The sequence below is a fragment of the Corapipo altera genome, unplaced genomic scaffold (genome assembly GCF_003945725.1).
Source record: "Corapipo altera isolate COAL_440 unplaced genomic scaffold, ASM394572v1 63, whole genome shotgun sequence".
In the NCBI taxonomy this organism is placed as follows: domain Eukaryota; kingdom Metazoa; phylum Chordata; class Aves; order Passeriformes; family Pipridae; genus Corapipo; species Corapipo altera.
In genome coordinates this window covers 3314819-3340278 of record NW_020884928.1, presented here as the reverse complement: position 1 = coordinate 3340278, position 25460 = coordinate 3314819, and the positions used below count along the sequence as shown (strand labels likewise).

Below are 25460 nucleotides of genomic sequence, written 5' to 3'. Positions count from 1 at the left end.
TCTTTTCTACCTTTCTCTAGTAAATGAATAATGTAATAGCATTATATTAGTATTTGTGCACATCCTCATGATTTAGTGATGACAGTAAATCAAAGCTGAAAACACATCTGTTTACAGAGAAATTACCATATTTCATATACTGTATGCAAATTCTATGCAACTTTTGTTATTTCCTTAAGGGCAGAATTCTCATTCTTGTGACACAGCTAATTACTTCCACATCCAAGTTTGACTTGCTGATGAGATATGTTTATGGTTTTCAATACTGAATTTGGAGTCTTCTCTAAACGATGCAGTTCATGGACTTAACATACTGAATTCAAGCTACTGGAGATGGCCTCATCTTTAAAGACCCTATCATTTTAAGTATGGTAAGTTAACACAGAGGGAAAAAAGCATTATTGTAAGCAATGCGAATAAACCATAATCAAAAGTTAAATAGAAATATATATTTTTCATTGTAACTTAGTTAAATTATCACAAGATTTGTGCTTTTAATTAATTATTTTTACATGCATGTAAAAAGACAATATTCTTTCATCAGACATTTAATTGCAAACCTACATTCTAGGATTGAACAATAAAACATAATACCAGTAATATTTTCTTTGTTAGTAAAAGAAATTTTAATTTCTTCATAGTTTCATTGAATAGATTTCCACTGCATAAAAAAAGCCAAAATTATACATAAATAACATATGATGACTATTTGAAATCAGTTCTATCCCTTATGGCTTATGTACCTTTTACTAAGAGTGAATTCACACACCACCACCTAAGAAATAAGCTGTTTTATCTGGACATTTCCTTGACAAGAAGTTTTCTCTTTCACATATTTTGTTGGTATGCTGATATCACATAAAGAAAGCATGACTAGGCACCCAACAAAGATACAATGACTAAAAGAGGGGCACTTCAAACAATGTTGGCTGTCTACCAAAGTATAGCAATAAGTGGCAATCAGTTCCCCAGAAGAACTTTGATGGTTTTAATGTCACATAATATTTGTGTGCTACAGACTATTGGGAAATGCTTCCATAATTGACTGTTGTAGAGACAAAGTCAGCAAATATAGTTTTAATTAGCAAAGTGAAACAGTTCAGAAAAAAGTTCCAACAAAACTTCTGGCTGCTTTTTGAGTCAAACATTATTATCAAGGCCATCTGCAGTGATGCTCTAATGATTAAAATTATGTTAATAGTTCATTACTTGATGTTAGGGTCTCCTTTCAGTGCTGCAACTTCTGCAAATCTATGTACTTAGTGGAATGGAAGTAGAACAGAATTTTTATTTCCTATAGAGAAGTGGGAAAATGCATTCTTCTCTGCTATAGTTCCTAAATAAATATCCACAATTACTTTAAGGTCAAGGGCAAGTTTGTCACATTACATAACAAAATAGTAAATCTGATTTATTAATTAATAATTTTTCAAGAAAGTGATGAGCAGCAGAAGAGTGATTGTCATTCCTTCAAAATTGTGATGGCATCAGATTTGTCTTACTATACTGTCTACCTTTGCTTAGTTTCATTGTAAATCAGGCCATGATTTGGTCACTTCTCTTTTACACATATTGCAATTCTTGGAGGAGAATTCATAGCTGGAGTATGTACAACTATTAGAGAAGCTGCTCTTTAGAAGCTGATGTATTTGAGGACATGGTATTTTTTTGACTGTAGGTTTAATGCTTATGGTTTAATGGTTATGGAAGCTCTAAATTATGCTTTTTTAGCATAACTAGATATCCCTCAATTAAAATAATTACTTCATTCCATTGTTGCTTTTTTTTTTTTTAAACTATTTTCCATAATTTCCTCATTGCTATTATAAAGCATAAGACTGCAGCAGTGCATCAGAATAAAATTCCCTTCGGTCCCCTGTGCTCCTGTACTTCTGACAATGAAGGCACCAAGTGAATGTGAGCTGCCTTTCCATCTACTCGATAGCAGTAAAACCACTAACTAAAAAGTATAAACATTTTTAATAGCCAAGGGAACTTTTCCGTTTCATGACTTTCAGAGAATTTAACCATTTTCAGAAAAAAAATCCAGATCCATTCCTGTATCTTAGCTTTTCTTTAGTAATCTTCTTGCATGAGGCAAATTTATTCATTGAAACAAAGAATCAAGAAACAGCCATTTCTTCTTGCTTTGTTCATCCTGAATCAAGCACATGTTGATACTAGGCCAAAAAATCATATGGCAATGCTATAAAACTATCCATATCTAACAACCTATTTGTCTCATACCCCTCTCCCCCAGATGTTTCCACCATCTTTATATTTCATTAAACAATATATGAAGTAAAAAGCTCTTAAAAAAAAAAGAAAATAATATCATATATGCAATACATTTGACAAAAGAGAGTTATAAAAACTTGAGATATAATAAAGAACTCTTTCTTTGAGAGGAGTAGATGTCTAGATAAAATGTCAGTTTGAATAATTAAAATAGGGAAAATAATTTCTGCAATTTGAAATTCGGCACTGTGTTAGTAAAACTCTAAAGGAGATTAATTAAGTCTTTATTTTATTTTAAAAATCATTATGTACCCTCCCAAATCCTAAAAATTGTAAGTGTACTCAGGAAAACCTCAAAAATCTAAAATCACCTGTATTATAGCTACAATTACCTAGTTATCTATAATATGACTAAAATGGAGGCAATTATTTAAGCCATGCTTATGGAGGTTAAACTGGTTAAACTCTACCCCTACCACTGGCAGTCAAAGTAAGTGGGCAGAGCAATTTAAAACCAGTTAGCTCTTCTACGTGCATGAATTTTATGAATTTAAGTGTTAAAACTTGTTCACACTGTGAATGAAATAGCTGTTCATTACAGCAAATGAAACAAAACATTAGCTATTTCATGTAATCAGATAGCTAAAGCAAAAACCTCCATCCAAAGTGCTGGTACTTGGCACTACCCAAAACTCAGACAAACTAAATTACATACACCAACAAGGCAGCGTGGTGGCTGGCCCCACCCGGAATACTGCATCCATCTCTGGGGGCCCCCAGAATAAAAAGGACATGGACCTGTTGCACCAATTCCAGAGGAGGGGCACAAAGATGATCAGAGAGCTGGAGCACCTCTCCTGTGCAGAGAGGATGAGAGAGCTGGGATTGTTCAACTTGGAGAACAGGAAGTGGTGGGGAAACCTTAGAGCAGCATTCCTGTACATAAAGGGCATCTACAACAAAACTGGAGAGTGAGTTTTTATGAGGACCTGTAGTGATAGGACAAGGGGGAATGGCTTTAAGCTGAAAGAGGGAAGGTTTAGATTAAATATTAGGAAAAAATTTCTGGTGTTATGAGTGCCCCCATCACTGTCAGAGTTCATTGCCGACTTGAAAGGTGCTTTGAGCAACCTGGTTTAATGGAATGTTTCCCTGCCCATGGAAGGGGAGTTTGAATTAAAAGATCTTTAAAGTCTTTTCCAAACTAAACCATTCTATAATTCTATGAATGTGTCTTTATTTGAGAGAAAGAGGAGAAAAATTGGGAATATGGGAGTGAAAATCAATGCCACAATGAAAAAAATATTGGGAACATAGGCCTGAGGGAAACACACAGAGATTTTAAATAAAGTTCTGGATAAATGAGTACTATACTGGATGTCAACAAACCTTCCTTCTGTAGTTGGGGTGTATTCAGAGAAAAAGTTTTCCCATTTTTCTAGAAATATGAAGAAATGGATCAAAAATCGTTGTTATCAATATCATTTCAGTGACATTATTTGGACCCCATAAAGACATAAGACATTATTTGATTTATTTTTATGGATTTTATTTAAAGGGCCTGTTGCTAAGAAGCAGAACTAAGGTAAATTAAAAAAAAAAAGCACTAACCAAAAAACCCATCAAAAAACCCTCCACCCATAAAAAATAACAAACTCCCTACCCCCAAAAAACCCAGACACGTAAAGTTAAGCTGCCTAATCTATAATGTTTTTTTAGTCTTTCAGGAAACAATGTTCTTTGACAGCTTCTTTGGTTTTACCTTTCACTTTTTATCTATGTTTCAGGTTCATCCAATATTCACTTGGGTAGAAAATCTGAGGATGGTGGTAATGGAATTGTAATTATGAGTATGATAAAAGTGGGCTTTGCATAGTCTTAATTTACTCACTGAGGGGCTGGAAGGAAAAGGAGTCTTAACTGTCTTCATTGATCGCAATAAAAATCTCATTTATCTTAAGCATGTCAATCTGAAAACATAATCATCTTCCTGTAATGAAAAGCTTTAGAGAGACTGGTGGGAGAACTTTCAGACTCACATTCCTGCACTAGTTACACAGTTACATTTACGTATAGGAAGAAAACAGTTGTGACAGATATGAAAATATCGGAATTCGATGCCTGAATGAGAAAGATGAACAGAGAAAGGAAAATAGGAAAGATAAGGCATTTGTTATCCCAGTTAAATAACCTACTAAGGAGCTATGGGCTGATGACCACTATGGCATAAGTAGGTTTATGGTTTACAATCAGTATCAGAATGATACTCTGGCTTAGTAAGGCAGGTAAGCATAGGAGTAGACTGTAATATTTTACTTGTGAATAGTCCTGGTGATTTCTCAAGGTCTTGATTCAAAGTTTTTTGAAATCATTGATTGCATTTCCTTTGGCTGAGTAGATTTTAAAGCCTAAATGTTGACTGAGGAGGTAGAAGATGCTAGCTGCATTCTGCCACGTGTATTTATTTTGCATTTCCCATTACTCTTAAAAAGGCTTTAATTTTATAGAAAGTTAAAATTGTATTAGTTCTTAAAGTCAGATCTAACCAAGACTTAATTTCTTTGTCATGTTTATACTTTCACATCAGTTCTTAGTAAAATAAAGCATTATTTGATATTTAAAATGAGTAAATCTTCTGTATCTGGAGATTAATGATCCTGAGGAAAATTATTATTATAATGCTGGATATATGATTTTGACAATGAAATATGTATTTTTTTAGTACTTCTGACAAGGAAATGATTTAATATTCTTAAATATTTAGAAGAGTTAAGAAATGAAATGCAAATGTGTTTCTCTATTAAGCCAGTATATTTCCATCCAAACTGAAGTGAAAAAGCTGGTACAGTGGAATCTCTTCAGATTCACACAATACATAATATGAAAAACAGCATCCCCAGCACATTTGTTCTGTCTTTTCCAGCTCATTTACTTTTCATCTATAAGCCCATTTGGAACTTCTATTACACAGTGAATGATTTTCCAATTTATGCCACATTCACTCATATTTTACTAACTGTCAGTAATTAAAAGAACAGTTTTGCCTTTAAAACTTAATTTTTATTGTCATAATTAAGTTTATGTCTTAATCCTGCTTAATTTTATAGGAATTTTAGTTCTGCGAATGGGAGGGGAGTTGGCTCAGGCTTCTCAGCAGTACACTGGGACAGAAATGGAAGACCTTTGTTTACTAAAGGATTGTAAGATTCTTTAACTGTGTGTATTTCATCTACATCATCTCTTTTGATCTGAAAACTTGTCCATGTGGTAGGACTTGTTCCACTAGCAGCATTAACTTTGAATAAAGTTTGCATTCAGGAGCAAATCTGGGAATATAAGAGATGCCAGTGTTACTCCATGTGACCATGTACAAACATGCATATGCACAGGCACGAGATTGCTAGGTAACACCCACTCCATCCTCCACACACCTCATGTTTGCTAAGTCTTGCCTCCTGAGCATAACTCTTCCATACCTCATATGTTGTGTATTCCTGTTGATAGCCCTGTTTCTGCTCAAGGTGCCATAGGAGCTGTTGCTATGAGTTACATAGTTGTCTTTTCATATTTTCCCTTGCATTCTCTTTTTTTGGTGTTCTGCTACCAGATCTGGACAAAATCTTGGAGAAAATATAGGCTTTAAGATAGCTGACAGCCTGTGCAAGGTGAAAATCCTGGAGACTGACTTCATTTGTAATGTACAAAAAGGGAATATTACACTTTTTCAGCCATCTCTTTCATACAGATTTAAGAAAACAAGAATAAAGGATTGATTTTTCTAGCAGAGGAAGCTGTGCCACAGCCTGCTAACCCTGCTTTTCTACCCCCAAACCCCAGTGGGATTTAAGTTTAGGAAAGTCCAGCTCAACAAAAACCCCAGTTATTTTTTCAAAAGTGAACTGAATTAAAGATTAGCTTAGTGTTGTGGTGCTAGCAAACTATTTGCATAAAGCCCATTTCTATCAATTTGGAGATGTGTATATTTCTCTGTGGGTGACATTTATTTTCATTTTGTTGCCCAGTGCTTACATTTTGTAAGCACTTTTAGCTGTGACTGACTGTGGGAGGTATGTAACAGTATTACTTAAAATTTCAGAAAGCAATTCTGCTAACAAATTAAATTAACTGCAGACTGTACCACTGAGAATTCTACCATTGTGCTCTTTACTGGTGGAACTCCTAGCAGACATGTGTTTTCCTCTTTTGCCTAAGTAGTTTTAATTTACTTGTTTGGACATTTGTATGGAACTTAAGACATCTCAACCCTTACCCAATCTGTCTTGTACATTCTGGCACACTACTGATCTGTTTTATTTTTTGTTTCATGAGATTTCGTTCTAAGGCTGACTTTCCAGTCTTAGTGTCATTTTCGATGACTTTCCCGTCTTAGCTTTGTTTTCTACTACTCCCTGATTTTTTTTTAAAATCCCCACTCCTTTTATTTCTTAAATCATTTCTACTCTTGTATTATTGAGTCTCTGCTAGAAATATGGCCCCTAGTCATCAGAAATACTCTGTTGTTTGTGCATGATTAGTGAAAAAAACCCATTAGTCAAATGGGTGTAAATAGTGTCTTTCCATCTTAAAGATGCGTCTTAACATTACTAAATCTCACTTTTATGATAGCTGTATAGGACAGAATTTAGGACAGAAGCAGGTTGCTCTGACTGTCCACAATAATTTACACTGGCATTTGTCCATTGGTACTACATATCATTGTGTTCCTTGTGCACATAGGAGTACTAAGGATTTCAGTTTCTTTAAAGTCACAAATCAGCAGTTAGAAACAAGTAGCTCAGTTTTCAGCTTCCTTCTCCTAACCAGCAAAAGTCTTTTAAGCCCTGGGAAACCAGTTCCACCAAATTAAACTAAACACAGAATTAAACTCGAAAGTGTGGCCTGGATGATGTTGCCAGCAGGTTTTGACTTTGTTTTATTCTTAAGAATTCCAGAGAAAATTCATTTCTGCAGCTGTTGATTACACTGTCAGAAGGTAATTTATCACCAGAAAGAACAAGGAAAGTTTTCATTTAAATTCCCATTTTCAAAACCTCCTCAGAGTTCATATGTTGGAATAGGAGGTATCACACTGTATTTGATGCAAACAACCACAGTTTCTATCTTACTTCAGGATGAATAGTTTTTACTAACTGTTTTCTATCTTACTGAACTTATAATTTCAAAATAAAATATTTTTCAACTATTAATTGAAAATCTAATGTCTTTCTCACTTAGGCTTTTGCTCCATAGTGGTACTTTGTTCCTGTCACTTCCCTGGACCCCTCTGGACAAACACTAACCATTGCCATGATCTTTCTGAGTTTTTGTTGGAAGGACTTTGCTATTATGATGTCACAGGCAATCAGACATATGAGAAAAAATTTATTTACTCTTTGTCAGAATGGCTCTTTTCCAGTAAAATAATGTTTAGAACACACATTTCACATGGTGTATGGAAGGAGATGTCAGAACACAGGACCTGCTGATAACAGCATTAGAAGACAGAGGGTAATTAAGTTTTGTTTTTCTGCCTCCAAATTGTCCTCTAGGCTTTGGTAAGTATTACTCCCTCAGCATGGCCTGGTTTTCCTCGTGGGAAGGGTTATAACTCTGACAGTGTACTTATCTTTTCTGTGATCCATTTGCTAGAGGGTTGCGTGCAAGGGATAGTCTAAGAAAGATGCCTAATCTCTGCCAATATTTCCTACATCTGCATCTAGCCAGCTGCAGGACCTGTCTTTATCCAGACACTCATTCTCATTTCCTGCTGATCATTCTGCATTAGGTTTTGAGTTGATCTGTTTGATTCGGAGTTGTTTATTGAAAAATTTTGGGTTTTGAGCAGAAATGAAGTTCCTAATTTTACCCAAGTCATTGGTTGATATGATTGTATACTTCTTATCCAGATATGTTGCAGATAGGCACTGGTAGATTTGTACCACAAACTCTTATGCTGCCTGCTTTCTTGGTACATATCTTCAGCCGTTGCTGTGAGCATTTCATTCGTGCCACCGGGGACTGAAATTCATCAGTATCTGTCAACTACTGTTTGCTTGTCTCCTATGGAAAGAGTCAGCTATGTCAAAGCTATCCATGGTTTATGTCTCAGAAATTACTGCAGCCAGAACTGGCATCTTGCTGGCAACACCCCAGCAGAAGAACAAAGGAACTGAAGAGCAGTAAAGTCTGAACTAAATTGACAAAAATCTAAAGAAGTATTTTAAATCTCCTGAGAATCTGCTTCAGAGGCATTGCTAACTTCTGGTTCCCATGTATGGTAATGGGTAAGCTGAATGTTCACCATGGTACTTGGGTATAGTCTGTTTCATTGGACACGTGATGATACTTTTTCTAAGTTCTTTTGCTAACTGAAAACTTCCATTACTAAAATTTAATTTTACGATAAGCTTGTCTAGGTACATATTTACAGAGCAATCTGAATTTACTAGTTGTTTCATCTCAACTTTTGGTAGTCTTTTTCTATGATCTTGTAATTAGATTTTATTTTTATTTTAAATTGAATCGTCATTAATCGTTATTTCTCCTAAACTTAGTAGAATATTGAGGATGGACTACAATGTGTCATCTGTATTTACCATATATGCAGAAAATAATTAACTGCTTTTTGTAAAGTAATTTCTACCTGCTTGTGAAACATTACAATGGGCTTCTACCTCCTCCAATCGTAAATTTACCTGACATTAAGTTGTGCGAGTATTCTTCGATAAGTTACCTCATTTCTACATAATTCATGCTAAAAATGTAATTTTCTCGTGGTAATGGATGTCCAATCATTTATTTATTGTGTCTTGGGAATTTTCTTTACAAAATAGAATTTTATTAGGCAGTGAATCAATTAATATCCACTTACCAGCCTTTGAAGATTAACCATTTAGGGTAGAGCTCTGACTACTGTCGGTTGCTATCTGGTTTCTGACTTTGTGCCCTATGAAGGTTATGCTTAAATTGTTTCAGTCCTCAGATATCCTTGGCTGCAGTCAGTGAGGCTTTTGACCTTATAAAGACAAGCTGAGGACTCATTAAACAGTAGCTTTTTACTGAGAATAGGAACATGCTGAGTTTCAGTGCATCTTGAAGATTTTGAAATTGTAGATTTGAAATTGCATGCCACTGTTGGAAAGCACTGCTCACTTTTTGTTGAAAAAGCTCACAGAATAGGTCTAGATGACATATATGTAAGCGGTCAAGGACAAAAACATCAAAATATCATATTGTTCTTCATTTTTTTGTATAATTCAGTATATAAGATATTTGATATGTAGTCACAGGCCATAGCCTTCATGTTAATTTGACATTGCAGGTCCTAGGACCCATCAGACCTTGTCTTGTTCTGTTTGAGCTTGTTTTAACAGTTTTCTACTGATCAATTTACTGTAGCCTAGCCTATTTTAGCATAAACTCTGCGATAACTATCTGCAGCAAATGTCTGAAAAATGAGTATATTCCCTCAAAAAACAAGCCATTTACTTCTGCTGAGGATGATGGAAGCATTGGTAGCTTTTGTACTTCACTTGGGAACCAAAGAGAAGGTAGAAAGTTCTTGCAAGAAAACATGCTAAATTGGACCCAAATGCATCCTAGACCAAAGATGAAGACTATTTGAATTACGTTCCTAAAAGAGTGTTATTGGGCTTCTGATGAAGACATCAGGTTGCTGATGAGTTAACTCAATACTCTCCTATTCTTGAGGAAGATCGAATTTGCTAATATTAACACCCTTAGGACCATTGCAGAGATGAATACAACATGAAGAAAAGAGTGAGATACTTGGAGTGCCATGTACATCAGCTGAATTTATTTCTGAAATAGCTTGGATTATTAAAACAGCAATTGGATGGTTTAAAAGCCCCAAGTTCATATTTATGTTTTTCCCCATTACTCCAACAAAATTTTGAGTGTAACAGTTTCATATATTTCAGATTTATGTTATTTGAAACTGAAATAGAGCCACCGGAGTTGGTGAAACAATTCTGCCTCTTTTTAGTGTGGGAGATATCTAAACATTTATCTTTTTGGGGAAATTTTTGGCCTAACATAGAAATTCTCAAGACTTGAGTTTTTCCTGAATGTTTTGATAACACTCAGCTAAAAGCTTCATCAGAATAGTTTAATGGAGCTGCTGCTTATGCAGTTGAAAAAAATACAGATATGAATTTTTTCACTCAGGTGACTTGTCTTTTTGATGTGGTAAATACATAACTCACAGCAGCTGTCTAGAATTTTAAATTAGTAAGTAAAAGCAATAAAAGTTTATTGCCATAGTTGAAATAGCCTGTCATTATCTATAAACACTACATTCCTTTTAAACTTTGTAATTCGATGCAAACATTCAATAAGTTTGATATGGGCTGAAAACTACTGCTGCTGATGGCAGTTAGGCAATACCTAACTGTGAAAAACAAGAGCCATGTAGACTTTGGAAACATGATTTAAAATATCAATCACAGCTTTTTCAGCTGCAGTCTGACAATGCGTGGTGCATCTCATGGAGGAGGGGACGAAATGAGAAAACATTTCTTTTAATCTCAATTTTTGATACATTCAACTGCACTCAAAGCAACTCTGAAAGTTGTTTTGCTTGCTTCAAGAGGAAACTCCTGTGGTGATAAACCCATGTCATGGCAGCCTCTCTGGCACTGGTACTCTGAGACTTCACGCTTTTTCAAGAAAATGAAATCCATCAAATTTCTAGGCAGCTTGTATATAAAACCATAAAGGATTTTTTCTAAGAGAGTAGCTGAAATCTCTTTGCTTTAAAGTAGCTGTAGTGGATTACTACCTGATGAATCATGAGGAGAAGCAGAAGTCTGGGTAAGAACTGTAGAGGAAGGGTAGGTAATCAGGAAGATCTGGAGTCTGCATGCTAGACTAAAGTACGTGGGAGTTTTAGGCTGCAAATGGCATTTAGCTTATATATTTTTTTCTGTGATTGGGAAGAATAATGTGTTTACCTCAACTGTTTGGGACTTGTCCAGTCTGCCAGTTACAGGTCCTTTCCTAGAAGTGGTCAGGAGCTCTGGGGGTGTTCTGTATTACTGGGAGATGGAAATAGTGGTATGGCGTGTTTATGACTCATTCCCTATCTTGGGTGGTTCTAGAAATATCATTTGAAGCAGCTTCTGAGCTATAGTTACAGCTGCCATTTTAAGAGAGTTTTTACAGTAGTGGAAAAATTTCCATGTCTTAGTGGCAGCCAGTTTAGGAAGGACATAGGAATGTATGTTCTGATTTTTCATTTTTTTGCTTGTCCCATTGATCTCTCACTGTTAGCAAAGTCACTCAAAGTACAAAGCAACATTAACACATTGTTAGAACCAGTAAGGAGAGTTCTTACCTTTTGATGATCTACGAGAACATATTACATTTCACATTAACTCAATAATGCATCTAGACTGAGGTTCATATTCATTTAGCTTAGATTTTAGGATTAAATGAATCACTAGATCTACATATTTTTTTTTTTGTAGTGACAGGATGAAAAATAGTCAATAAATTAATAACAATGACTGAATATTTCCTACAGTTCCTTAAAGTGTGATACAGCTCTAAGTAATACATAGCTCCAATTGAAAAGTGGTTACTCAAAATAGAATTTTTAGTATGCCTGGGTTAATTTAAGAAGCATAACTAAGCATTTTAGACTTAGGCTGGAGCTGCTTTATTGAGACAGCACACAGTCAACCTGTGATTCATTTTAATTATATTTTTTTCCAAATGGAGCACATACTCTGAAGTTTTACACAATTTCATAGTGTAAGTGCTAAGCTCCTGCCGTTAATCTCCCAAATGCTTTAATTCCTAGGACTCTTCCCAAACCTTACACGTGCCTTCATCGGATAAAGCTCAACTTCGTATATAATTGCACTGAAAGTATGTTTTGAAGGAGCTATTCTATATTCAGAATGTAACCTTTTCATTTCATATCTCTGAAAATCAGAGCTGGAAAGTATCCTTCTCTTATTTTAGTGAAATATTATTTCCTTAGATATGAGGATATTACCCTTATATTGAAGGTTGACTTACAATTTGTGGAGAAAAGTTACTCAGGATTATTAGTTTCTATTTAGTGTTACTTATCAGGAGGTATCAGAACAATTCATACATTTTCTGATGACTTACCTATTTACAGATGAAGAAATTGAGATAAATGGGAGTTTTAACCAAGAAAGATTTGTAATAACACACCTCCTGTCTCTTTTTTGGGGAATATTTTCTAGAAATGGGTTGAGCAAGCATGACTGCTGGGAAATCCTCAGGAGCAGTGTCATGCCAGAGATGTCAAAATCAATAATGTGGGAGTAATTAATAATATGGGAAAACTTGGTGGATACATTTATTTATTTTTAGCCTGGTCACTAAGGTATATACTCTGTTGAGTATATACTTATAATTTTCAACTCTTTGGCACGTGGACATGTTGATAGCAGAACTCTTTAATTTGGTTCAGATTTATTTTTATATATACTTTTCTCTCCAAACTTTGAAAGAAATATAGATCTATTTATATTTCTTAGGGTGAAGGGAAGGCCAGTTCTTGTTCCAAGAGTCATTAAGCATGCTTAGCACATCAGCATTTTGGTATCCAACAAGGAGTGCCTAATTGAAAGAAACCTTCCAACGATTCCTGCACAGTGTGACCTAAAGCAGAGCAGCCACGGAGAGTGTGAAATGGGTACCTTTGCATGAGACTAGGGCAGAGGATGAACTCCAGGACTGCACTTAATACACCTTGGACACTGATGTGTGTTTCTTCCATGGGACTGGAGTCTGGAGTGTTAGAGTTTAATACCTCATGAAATGTATTTTGTCATCTGATGTAATAGTTCGTATCACATAATGTATCAGGTCCTCTACCCCATGAGTTTCCCTCTCCTGTGAGACAGTGCTACTTGATAAATTAGTTACAGGGACCAGGCAGCTGCTTATAGGAGAGAACAGAACCAAAATGCTTGGTAGAATGATGTGATGGAAGAAAGACTTTCCTATTTTCTTGGACAAGACTGTGTGAGAGCAGTATGTGCTGAAATCTGTTGGAAGTTTTTGATCTGGAAATCAAATGCTGAGAAAATCTTTATTCCATTCTTGCTCCAATTTCTCTGAAGGAACACACAGTAGGTAGGAGATAGAAATGTTTCTACCTGATCAAAGGTTATGCCAATTAATAGTTTTGCCTTCTAATAGGATATTGCTTTATGGACTAGAAGCATTTTTGGTAATTTTTTTCCCTTGCTTACTTGGGATTTAGAGAAAGAAGGGCAGTTATACTGAGCTCTTGATAGTTCATAATTGAAGTATTTTCTTCCTCCAGACTCTGGGTGCAAAGACAATTTGTAGCACGTGAGGTTAAATGAATCTTTTGTGTCTCCCATTGATTATTTTCTCTATCAGCACAGGGGATCTCCTCTTGAATGTGATATGTATGGTCTGTTATTACAAAGATGGAAATTATGCTACTGAATTTTTTCCTGAAGTGCAATGTTTTCTTAGTCTGTAATGATCTAGGACTTTGATTGATCTGAGTATATCTAGCCCATCACACCTTTCCTTAATATTACAGACTTTTTTTCTTTCACTAGTTGTAACTGTGGTGTTCATGCTCTACACCAATCAAGGAATTAAATTTGATTTTAACTTCTCAATTGATTTTACCAATTTCTTTTCGCAAATGAACATGAGTGGTAAGAAGACTTATCCAGAATCCTTTTTGATCAAATGTATTAGTATCTTAGTCCTCTTTCAAGATAACTATCGAATTAGTGCCACTTAACTGGAAACAGATGCTATGCAATTATTGCCTTTCACATCAAAGTAAAGGATTTCACCAATTCTTGTTAAAAATGGATCAGTTTGGAGTAACTGTGAATGCTTGGCTTTCTGCTACTGTGCAGATGTCTTCCAATTCCAACTTGACAATTAAAAACTAGAGTGGTCATACGATAACATGAGTAGCATATTTTTGGGAAGGGGCTCTCAAAATGGTGTCTTGGCTGAATATTTGTGAATTATTTAAAAAATAAATTTTTGGTGTTTTTATTAATGATTGGCTAAAATTGTTCTTGCATAAAAATTTGGAGGATTGTGTTAAAATTAATGACGTTTACTAAAACTGTACCTTAGGAGAAAATGAGATATATGTTAAAGATATACACACTGGCAAAGTACTGCTCCCTAGTTTCATAATACAAAAAAAAATATATCATCTTGCCATAAAAAGGTTATATTAAACTTAATGAAATTTTGACTTCTCAGAAAGTGTGACTGTTTTCTACTCATAAGATTTTTCCCTGAAAGAAAGTTAGTAGTTGCAGCAAAATTTGAACACTGTTTTCAGTTGGTGAAGCTCATATCCCAGTTTTTAAGTTCTTTTCTCTGTTTCATTGTCGATAATTACTGGCTCTGCAAAAACTTACTGGAGAATTACTAACTGCAATCTGTTTTCTGCTTCAGCAAATAACTTTCTGCTCACATGAAAAATGGACTTAATGCAAAAGTTTTCTGGACCTGTTTCAGAGTCTGTTTGGACTTCTTTCTAAAAATTATCTTTTAGAAGTCATAAATTAAATATCTACAACTTTTTCAATTGATTTACTTAAACAAGTTGAAGACCGAGTGGGCAATCTTTTTTCACTTACATGAAATGCTTTGTCTTACCTTAAATTAAATTAATTAGGCTAAGCCGGATAAATCCAACCTTAATGTAAATTCAAGCAGGTTTTTATTTTAACTTTTTGTTTCCTTTTCAAAAACTGCTTGTTTGCTAAAGTAGCTTTGAAAATAGACATAGTGCATGATTCTGCTTGCTTTCCTTTTAGTCTTCAGTTTCTCTGCAATATTTCTCTGCTATGCGACGGAACACGATTCAGGATGGGAACAGTTCCGGGCATGGAGAAAAGCATGCAGCAATTGGCAGGACTTTCATATGGACATTGCTGTTATTGTGTGGTTTCATTGTATTCATGCTGCGCGGTGCACAACTTCACATGCCCAGGCCTGCCATAATTTTGCCTGCTCCCTGCTTCCCCCACTCCTCCCCCTTTTGCCTGTACCCTATTCTGATTTGCTCCCCCGTTTGTCTGTCTGATAGCCCACCCTATGTTCTGCCCCTTTTTCCCTGGCGGGACGGTTAAGAATCGGGTGCACGCCTGAATAAACAAGTCTGCTTGCACCCTTCCTAGTGTCCTGTCTCCCCTTTGGACCGCGACACTGCTGCTTTAAAAAATACCCTTTGATTAGTTCCAATACTTCTGCTTTTCTGGTGTCCTGCATGTTTTTACCAGTTTTTACTCTTCCTTCTCTCTGCGTCTCCTTTTTGGTTTTTCTTTTGGCTTTCATGGTGCTTGCAGTTCCACACTTGAATTGTTTGTCCTTTCAACTTTCCCTGAAAATCCTTTGCTTTTGAGTTATCTTTCTGTCCCTTTTAATAGGATTCTCAGAACTATAAACAACTGTGTTGTTCTTATTGTTAGTTGACAAGAAAGCTGAATTGTTGCACTCATCAGGAAACTCTCTCTACATGTACATAGCCAAACACTCACAAAACAACAACAAAAAAGACAGGTTTCTTTTGTTTTGCACTTTCTGTTAGACCTTCACTAAAATACCTTTTTTTCCCTTCTTCACTAAAGATCCTTGGATAACATCCTAAATGCTTCCTGAATATTTGATGCATTTTTCATTTATTTCCACTCATAATGGATTTTATTGTGGTTCTGACTTGTTTGGGTTATGCAAATTTTCTTCTTATTAATGTTTTAGAGCATATTACAATGGAGATGAATCCCAGTTTCTGTAAAAATTACCCTTTGACTCAGAATACTTGTATACAGATTTACATTATGGGTAGAGCAGTACAACAGTTTAGAACAATGCAGTAAAGGTTTTAATAAAATGGGAGAAAACTGAAAGACAGTGAAAATCTGTCATTGTGAAGTGTATCAATGTGAGGAGTTTTAGAAGATATAGAGGAAAAGAAGAAATAAGATGAATTATTGTATATTGGAGAAAATCAATTGGAAAACAAAGCAGCTGAATAGCACAAATATTTAAGCCTTTGCAAATGAAGTAACGTGACATTATATGGCATAAGTTATTTTTTGTAATGTAGCTCCTAATATAAACTGTACTTAACAGAATGAAAACAAACAATTCAATGATGCATATTGTTGAGGAATACATGCACACACATATATATATATATATATATATGAAGTCTTAATTAATTTATTCTTAGTTCTGCTTTTCATCAGGAAGTTTTTCAAACAGCTCTATGACCTGAGGAAAAAGCGTTAAAATGAAGCAGATAAAATGATGTCCACAAAATAGTGATGAAAAGGGTGGAGTTGAACCAAATGAACTGGAAAATGCGTTCTAGGCAGAACAGGAACCTTTATTACAATAAACATGTACCTACCTCTGGTGTTGTAGATAATAGGAAGTTGCAACAGACCTTGCACTACTCACCTCCAGGTGATGTTGGAGTAGTCATCTTTGTACCCTGACAAGAGATTTCTTATATTATGAAAATATGGATCTGCAATAATTGATAAGCTTCCAGGTAGAGGCTGCCTGTTTCTCTTTGCAGATAGTATAGCACTTGTGCTTTCCGAGGAGCATGCTTTAGTTGCAGAGGTATATCATAGTTCTGCTTACCAGGGCTAATAGGCAAATTGTAGTTATGCACAGTGGAATGTGCATTCCCCCTAATTGATTTTGTGAATTTGCAGGTGATGAAATCTCCAGACCTGCTGGCATCAGTTACTTGTTACAAGCTGCCACTTGAGAAATTGTATGATCCTCTTAGTAAGGTAATACAAGTCTGTCATAAAGGAGTTATAATTTTTTCATCCTACTATTCCTATTAAAGGAATGCCAACCCTACATGATTGTCAGTCTAATTTTGTCTAGTTCTTACTGTCATTTGCCTTGGGCTAATATTGTCCTTTAACTTTTACAATCAACTTCTCTTTTTTCTACTATGTTTCTCTCCCCTAGGTTTGGGTCTCCCCTAGAGTGCCTAAGGTACTTAATTAATATAACTTCCTTGTTTTCATATGATTCTAGGCTGAATGAAACAAGTTGATTCAATATTCTCTTATAAGGCTGTTTTTTTTCAATTGTCTGGATCTCCATCCCCACTTTCCTTCTTCCATTTGAAGATCCTTGCATCATCTGTGTAAAAGCATTGCCAGAACCAGTGTGTTTCAATGAAACATCAAAACATGGTAAAACACATTACTAAGACATCCTCATGTGAAAGGACTCCATCAGTACAAGAGAAGGAAGTTTTCCAATCCTTCTGATGGAAAATCAACTTTGAATTGCTCAACTGTTTTTTACATTTGATGCACAAACTCTTCATATATTTTGTAGGCATTTGCCACCTCCCTCTGAGCAAAGAGAGATCTTTATGAATGTTGGTCGTTTAGTAATTCTACTCTGTTTCCGTATTATTTTCTTATCTAATGTATTTTTAAACCACTGGGCAATAAATACGATCAGTAAGTTAATGATATACAGTTGACTTGCATAACATGTGCCAAATTTTTTTAGTCATAAAACAATGTTATAATTCAGTTAAATATTATCCCAAGACACACAAGGTTGAAAGTCACTGCTTAAGCAGAAATCATATTTCCCTTAAGCTGCAGATTCAGAAAGTGAGGTACTAAAAACATCATTCAGAGAGATGTGTGTAAATACAGCTTGGTCAAAGACACTTCATGACCAATACTAGACAGTTAAAGTAATTATTTTCCAAGTGAAAACTTGGGTAGTAATATAGCCCATGAATAGACTCACATACTTCTGTGTGTTATATTACTTTGCTCTGGTAAATACTCAGTCATCCATAGGAAATGGATGCCAACGTGGTGACGGCTCCTCTGCTCCACCTGGAGAAATGTGCATTTTCACCAACCAGTATGGAGAGAGTAGTGAGGAGAAACAAGGTAAGTCTGAGTGGACTTCAGCATAAGTGTGATAGCTTGATAACTGAATGTGTCAGCAGAGAGAAGTAGGGTGGATTTTTTTATGTTTCAAAAATATTTGGGAATTCTTTTTTGTTTGGTTGGTTGGGGTTTTTTTTACCCTCTTCTTCATTAAATTTTTGAAGAAAGTTTCTTCCGGCTTCAATTTGATTTTTCCTGCTTAATTTTCAACATCTGTAAAGTGCAAGTCTCTCATAAATCTTCATACGGATATTTATAGCAAAGCGTTTCCTCATCCAAATTCAATGGAGATTCAGCAAGTAATACCTTTCTCCTTAAATTGCAATAGACTTGTTTGATAGAATTCAGATTTAATCCAAAATACCTAGACCGAGGTACAGGCAACAACAGTTTTTTTCTTTTTTTTTTTCTTTTTTTTTTAAAGTCTAGGTAAGGGTGGAAATTTTCTTGAATTCAGGAACTGATTATCCTAGCTTAATCTTTGTCACATTCAGAGGTTACAAAAACAGTTGCTGCTGTTTCCTGTAAAGAATTGATCAAAGCAGTGAGAGTGCATTTTAACTACTGCTATCCAAGTAAATTAGCATCAGAATTCTAGTATTTCCAGAATACTGTACTAAAATGATGCTGCAAATAATTTTATACAATGCATCAATTCAGGTTTCTCCTGTGACAAGAGTATTTTTGAAACCAATCTATGCAAAGTATTTCATGAATTTAATTTACAGTCTGGATGGATAAGATAGTCCTTCTCCTTGAAGATTCTGGTTCTGGAGTCCAAAGAGCTTAAATTTATCAAAAATTATAATTCTTCCTAAAAAGCCTACATGAGTTCATCTACTCACTGTGCAACAAAGGAATCATATTTGTGGGGATTTTAAGATTTTGCTTTAAGTATGAAATAGATTGTCCATGGAGGAGCCTGTGTCTTTCTGTGCACTCTGAAAAATGCTAATTAGATCATGTCAGCTACCACTGAATGCAGCTGAAATCTGTGAGAAAGAGCAGTAAATTAAATCCAGATTCTTCAAATTACAATTGTGTGTTCACCTACAACAAGTTTTTCTTCCTCCAGTAGGACTCCCTGTTTTATCCAAATAGTATGTGGAGGTCTGTTTGGGACAGGAGTCTAGAATCAACTCCAGGATAATCGATTTTTTATTTCTCTGCAAATAAGACAATTGTTAAGATTGTATTGGATATCAATTCCTTTTTGTGTTAGTTTATTGTGCTGTACAAAAATGTATTAAATGGCAATGGCTGGAAATTATGTCTGTTGAATTCCCTGACACATCTAACACGTCTCAGGCTAGCGTATTTTTTTATTATTTGCACAAGAGGTGGTTATGCTAAGTTTCTCTGCATAGCTTTGAAATCCTCATTTTGCTTGGTTTCCCTGGAAAGGGCATTTCCTCCAGGCAGCACTTTCTGTTATGATTGTAGAATATAGAACAAGAGATGCATTCTTCCATTAATTTTTACAGCAGCTTTTTGCACCTGTTTGTTGAGGGAATACTGCTATAGATAAATGCTTATATGAAAATAAAGAATTAAAGGTTGTTCCAAAGACTGATTTAGAAAAAATGAGCATATGGACTCTGTAAAAGATTGAAATATTAAATTATGTTGTATTTTAAGAGCACTGAGGAAAAGGTGTAGAACTAGGCTTTGAGAGACAGGCTGTGTGCTGGAACTGCTTGGATTATTCTCTGGGTTACTCCAGGAGATAAGTCAGCTGTCAAATATAAAGATATAGATCAGCCTGTATCAAATTGAAGATTCATCCTGCTGCCACTTTCTTCTGATTTGAGATTATTGCAAAACTATTTTTCCACTTAGGTTTCAGCTCCTGATCTTATGTTGATGACAGGTTCCTGCTCTTTTCTCTGGGCTCTATTCAGGTTTAAGTCAGTATCTGCAGTGAGAATATATAAAAGATGGAATTTCAGTTTTTATTGTTAATTTGGTCTTCATATTGCAAAAATACATTGGAGGAATGAAAACTAACTACTCTTAAAAATGTTTTGCTCACAGAATATCACAAGCTGAGATATTATACACATGCACACTTGAAATAGAACCTTAAACCACAGTCTTTTCCTCTGAGACTTGGAATTTTTCCTTAGAGGTTATTTTAAATATTTGGTTTTTTCACAGGAAACTCTGCAGAAATTATCTAGAACATCCCACATATTCCTTCCTTCTGGACTTTTCCTCTCTAAGCAGTGACTTTACATTTTTCAGTCAAACTTCCAGCAAATTTACTTTGGTTTGCTTCTTAAGTTGTATTTTCTGTGAAAATGAATACTGCTTTGGAAAATAATAATGAATGATCAAGGATTTTTTTTTTAATTAAAAAAGGTAGCATTTCTGTTATTTGTGAATATTGCTTTGCAATTGTTTTTTCAGCTATAATAAAATTCCTGAGGAAATATGGAATATGATTTGGTTCATTTCGTGCAATGTGAAGTAGATATGCTTCAGCAGTGATTGTGGTTTTGACGAACAACTGACACGCTTTTCAACCACATAAAGAGCTAAGGAATTAAAGCAGCAATAAAAAGTTTGTTGATGAATCAGCCAATCTGCACATTAACTTGAGTCTGGAATACTTACATGAATTATTTCTGTTTTCCCCTCTCTTACCTTGTGATTTAATTGTTGCAGTAAACTGATGTGAATATGAGAACCATGAAATTGAACATCGTAATGTGACTATAAATGCTGCAGTGGTAACTTTATTTAAAACTATTGGTGAACTATGATAATATAGAATAAGCCAAAAGCATTTACAGGGGCTGCAGCAAGAACCAATCTGAGAGGGTGTGCTAAGGCATTGTAGCTCCTGTCTAACCAGAATCACAATTAGAAGGCAGGGTCTTAACTCATAAGGATAAGGAGGGTGAAAGTTTCCACTTAGCACATGAAATCTGGAGACAGTGCCATCTATCAGCCGTTCTGTTCGGGGTGAAGCTGCAATAAGTTTGCTCTTCACAGATGCATCTGCTTACGCTTTTTTAAAAAATTAAATCTTTCCACGACTACAATAAATGGTTCAAGGAATGGGTCTGTCCAACCTGTCAGGCACATGCAAGCTCTTTCATTCAGCTTGGATATGATGCATAAAGGACCCACGCAGAAACAAACCTCTGTCCCTCCATCTCAGTAAGCAATTATTTATCTGGTCGCATAGTCTCCTCAGTTTTCCTGAATGAACTGGTACAACAGACTGGGATCTGTGCTAGGAAGACATGTCCTGCCTCCAGGAAGACATGTCCTGCCTCCCTTTTCTAACCTATGCTGCCCTACAGAGGAATGTGGAAGGGGGAAAAATGATCCATCTTTACCACATTGCTACGTGCACTGCAAGAAATAAGGCAGAGGAAAGGCAAGTGGGGATACTGTGTCACTCTGAGGACTCATTTCAGCTCTTCTCTAAATGACGTGGTTTCTAATTTAATACAGCAACTTTCTAAAGACTATGAGCACTGGCAAACTTTGGAGTATGTCATATGATGAGTCTCACCTTTCTTTTATTAGTGGAATAGAAAAAAAAATAATTTTGCTGTCTGATTATTTCCTGGTGTTAAGTCTTTGTTTTTCTATGCAAGAACCCTGGACAAACAGAGGACATACCGAAATTCTTCATATGATAACTGCAGTGTATTTTAAAAATAGCCTCTGCATATAAACTATGCTAGCTTGGAGAATTTCCTGCAAATAAGTAGCTGCACACATATATGTGAAGAAAAAAGTGTATGTTACAGTAATATAATATAAAGAGACTAGTTTGGATTTGGTTTGGTGAAAGAAGGGCTTGGTGGTCTGTTTTGTTTTTTTTCAGTGTTTCTTCTCTCTCATCTCACTTCCACTGCCCTGTTTCTCCTTTTTCATGATTTAAAAATTCTGGGGTTTCTTACTTTTTTACAGGAGTCTCTTTGGAATTTTTCTGTGTGCTAATTAGACAGCAGGTGATGGTGAAAACATATCCTTTTGCTTCTGTATTTGAGCTTTTAATTTTTTGTTTGTTTGCTTCAATTCAGGTTTCTCCTGTGACAAGTGTGATTTTGAAACCAATCTATGCAGAGCTCTTCATGAATTTAATTTACAGCCTGGATGGATAAGAAGAAATGGTCAATCTGGCATAGGACCACCATACTCTGACCACAGCGGGAATGAGAGCAGTAAGAATCCTTATGTTCTTTGCAGAAACCATGGACTCTTACAAATTATGTAGTTTTCTGTTCTATTTACTTATTTTTGCTATTTTATTGATTGTTCAATTGTATTCTGCGAACTAAAAAAAAAAAAAAAAAAAAAAGGTAACAGAAACCCAATATCCATTTAGCAATTCTTGTTATCATAGAGGAGCAAGTAATCAGTTACAAGGCTAGTGTTTATCTACCTGAGTAATCTTTACCTGTTTTGGAGATATGAGGAGATAAAGCCAGTCTTTATGATTGCAAAGCTTAGAAATGTTAAGATGTATTTTCAGTTTTTCTTGGATTGGTGAATGCCTGGAATGTGTGGTTCTATTATCTATGGCTAATGCTCCAAATGTTTTGAGAGAAGATGGTTTTGTGTCTGGGGACAGGGTAAACTTTGATGGCCTGTTTGAGCCAGTTTTTTTTCTAGATCTTATTCCAATTCCATTTTGCCTCGAAGACTGTCTCTCAACTAATTCCTTTTCTCTGTCCTCAAACAAAATATATCCCTTATACTTTTCCTATTGCCAGGTTAATCCTGCTTTCTGAAACCTGTCTTCTTCCTTCTGTTATACAATGATTTTCTTCATAACTTTTTAGCTAAGTCAAACATTTTCCTGCAAGTTCTTATTTCACAGTGGACAATTCTCATGATGCTTTGTAATTAGGAAACTTTATACATGTGATATGCTTTTTAACAACTTCAGGTTTTACTTGAGTGTAGCACACAAGCACATCCTGCTCTGTACATTTTGCTTCTGAAAATAAGGCTACTCTTAAATAAATATTGATTTAAACTGATGTTGGCAAAAAAATTTGAGCAACTAACAAATATTTTCATAAGTGCAAGCTTTATTCCAAGTATGTAAGTTGTGAAATAATTTATCTTTAAAATAATAACAGCTCTTCTCATCAAGAAGCACAATTAAAAAAATAAAGGTACAAAAGTACCAGGGAATACAAATACAGCAAACTCTTGGCTAGAATCAAAATTGGTTAACCAGGCAACAGTCTTGCTCTAGTTGAAGTTTCTAGTGCATGATTGGTAGCACACACCACATCACGATGTAGCGAAGACCGGAAAGATACTCTTGGTTATAACCATAAAAAAGGTTACCTTATCTTGCAAAGAACTGGTGAGGAGCAGAAAATTTAACTTATGTAGACAGCAAAAACCAACAAAATATTGAGAATCATCAACCTGAAGGGTTTGTTACAGACAAAGCAAACTGCTTAGTCACTTGAACAGTTCAGTCACATTTACTTGTTTTAGGCACTCAGTGGCTGTTGTATCTTCCATGTCTGAATTGTGTGGTAGCCATGTTAATCTAAGTTATTTTATTCAGGTAAAAGAAAGCTCAAATACTTGTATCTTTTTGGCTTTCGAGAGGCTGCACACTCAGATATGTGAAGTGAATGACTAAGGAGATTTAAATGCATTTAGTTAATTTGTTTCTCTACCTAGAGAATGTCTAAACTGTACTTTCATTGCCTGACTGCTGGTGCTAATCACCTAGGAAGTAATTATATTCTTATGGCAGTTAGTTGAGTTTTTCCATGGCTGGCTACTCAAGAGATTATGTAATCAGTTTTATGTTGGTTCCTGCTTAAAACCTGGAAATGATTCTGTGTGGTGACAACTGAGCAGAGTGTGCTCTATGGCAGAGTGTTAAAGAGAAGAGTTCCTGACATCGGAATAATACATGCACGTTAGCTGAAGAGCAAAGATCGCTTGGTAAATGTAAATCCTTTGAAGATTTATATAATAATTTACTAGAACCCAACATGTTTTTTTAGTGCTGTCTCTCATGATTCTTTCTTTTATCACTGAAAAGGTAGTTGTACAGACCAGTGACAACTGTTTAAAAAAAAAAAAGGAAAACAAAACCAAAATAAGACACAACTTGTTTTTAATAAATGAAATTCTTATCTATGCAGAAGTCATAGAATCATAGAATCATAGAATAGATTGGGTTGGAAAAGACCTCCAAGATCATCAAGTCCAACCCCTGATCCAACTCCAATTACTATATCATGGCACTAAGGGCCACGTCCAATCTCTTTTTAAAAACCTCCAGGGATGGTGAATCCACCACCTCTCTGGGTAGGCCGTTCCAATGCCTGATAACCCTCTCTGTAAAGAATTTCTTCCTAACATCTAACCTAAACCTCCCCTGGTAGAGCTTGAGCCCATGCCCCTTGTCCTCTTGTTGGTTGCCTGGGAGAAGAGACCAACCCCCACCTGGTTATAACCTCCCTTCAGGTAGTTGAAGAGAGTGATGAGGTCGCCTCTAAACCTTCTCTTCTCCAGACTAGACAACCCCAGCTCCCTCAGCCTCTCCTCATAGGACTTGTGCTCAAAATCTAATCTAAGGTCTAATGTGAAATCACTATTCAAAGAAGTTCTTAAAGTTAGTATTTCTCTCCCATTTGTGTAAAACTTAAAATTCCTGTGGCAGGTGAAAAATAAGTTTTTGAGTCTTAGATACATTCATCTTTAGGCAACTAAAAGAAAAATTTCAAAAATTTATGGAAGTTAACATCCAGTGGAACAGATTGGAGTCAGGGACAGGGCTCTGCAGAGGCACCAAGCCATCTGTTGTGGGTAGGAAGAATATCCTTGCAGCTGGCAGGCTCTGAAAGTGCTGCTTGAGCAGTCACAAAAGGTCTAAAACCTGGGTGGAACATGGCCATTGCTCTGGTAGCAGGCTACAGAATGCTTTTCTGTGGGGGATTCTCAGATGGCTCCAGCACTGAGCTGGGCTTGTGGTGCTTGGTCAGTGACTTTTCAGTTGCACACAAGGACAACAGGTCGAGACGGGTGATTTAATAAATGAAGTGATTAGGTGTTCTGACATTGATATCTGGTTTCTGTAATAATCTTTATTTTTAGGACTGTTTTTTATTCCTTGTGTCCCACTTGGCTTTCTTCCTCCTTCATCTTCCTCCTTTCATTAACATGTTAATGTCAGAGAATGACAGTTTACTTGACATTGCTTGGAGTTTGGGAAGGAGAAGAGAAGGGAAAGGAATAAAAGAAATTAAAAAG

General features: G+C 35.6%; 1 protein-coding gene across 1 annotated transcript in view; it reads left to right on the top strand.

Moving 5' to 3' along the window:
* Positions 1-18043: 18043 nt before the first annotated feature.
* The window catches only part of MALRD1 (MAM and LDL receptor class A domain containing 1), a 246786-nt gene continuing 239369 nt past the window's right edge, over positions 18044-25460 (top strand). The window contains exons 1-2 of the mRNA XM_027658671.1: positions 18044-18206; positions 22250-22390. Coding sequence (XP_027514472.1) covers positions 18044-18206; positions 22250-22390 — 304 coding nt within the window. The remainder of the gene's footprint in view (positions 18207-22249; positions 22391-25460) is intronic.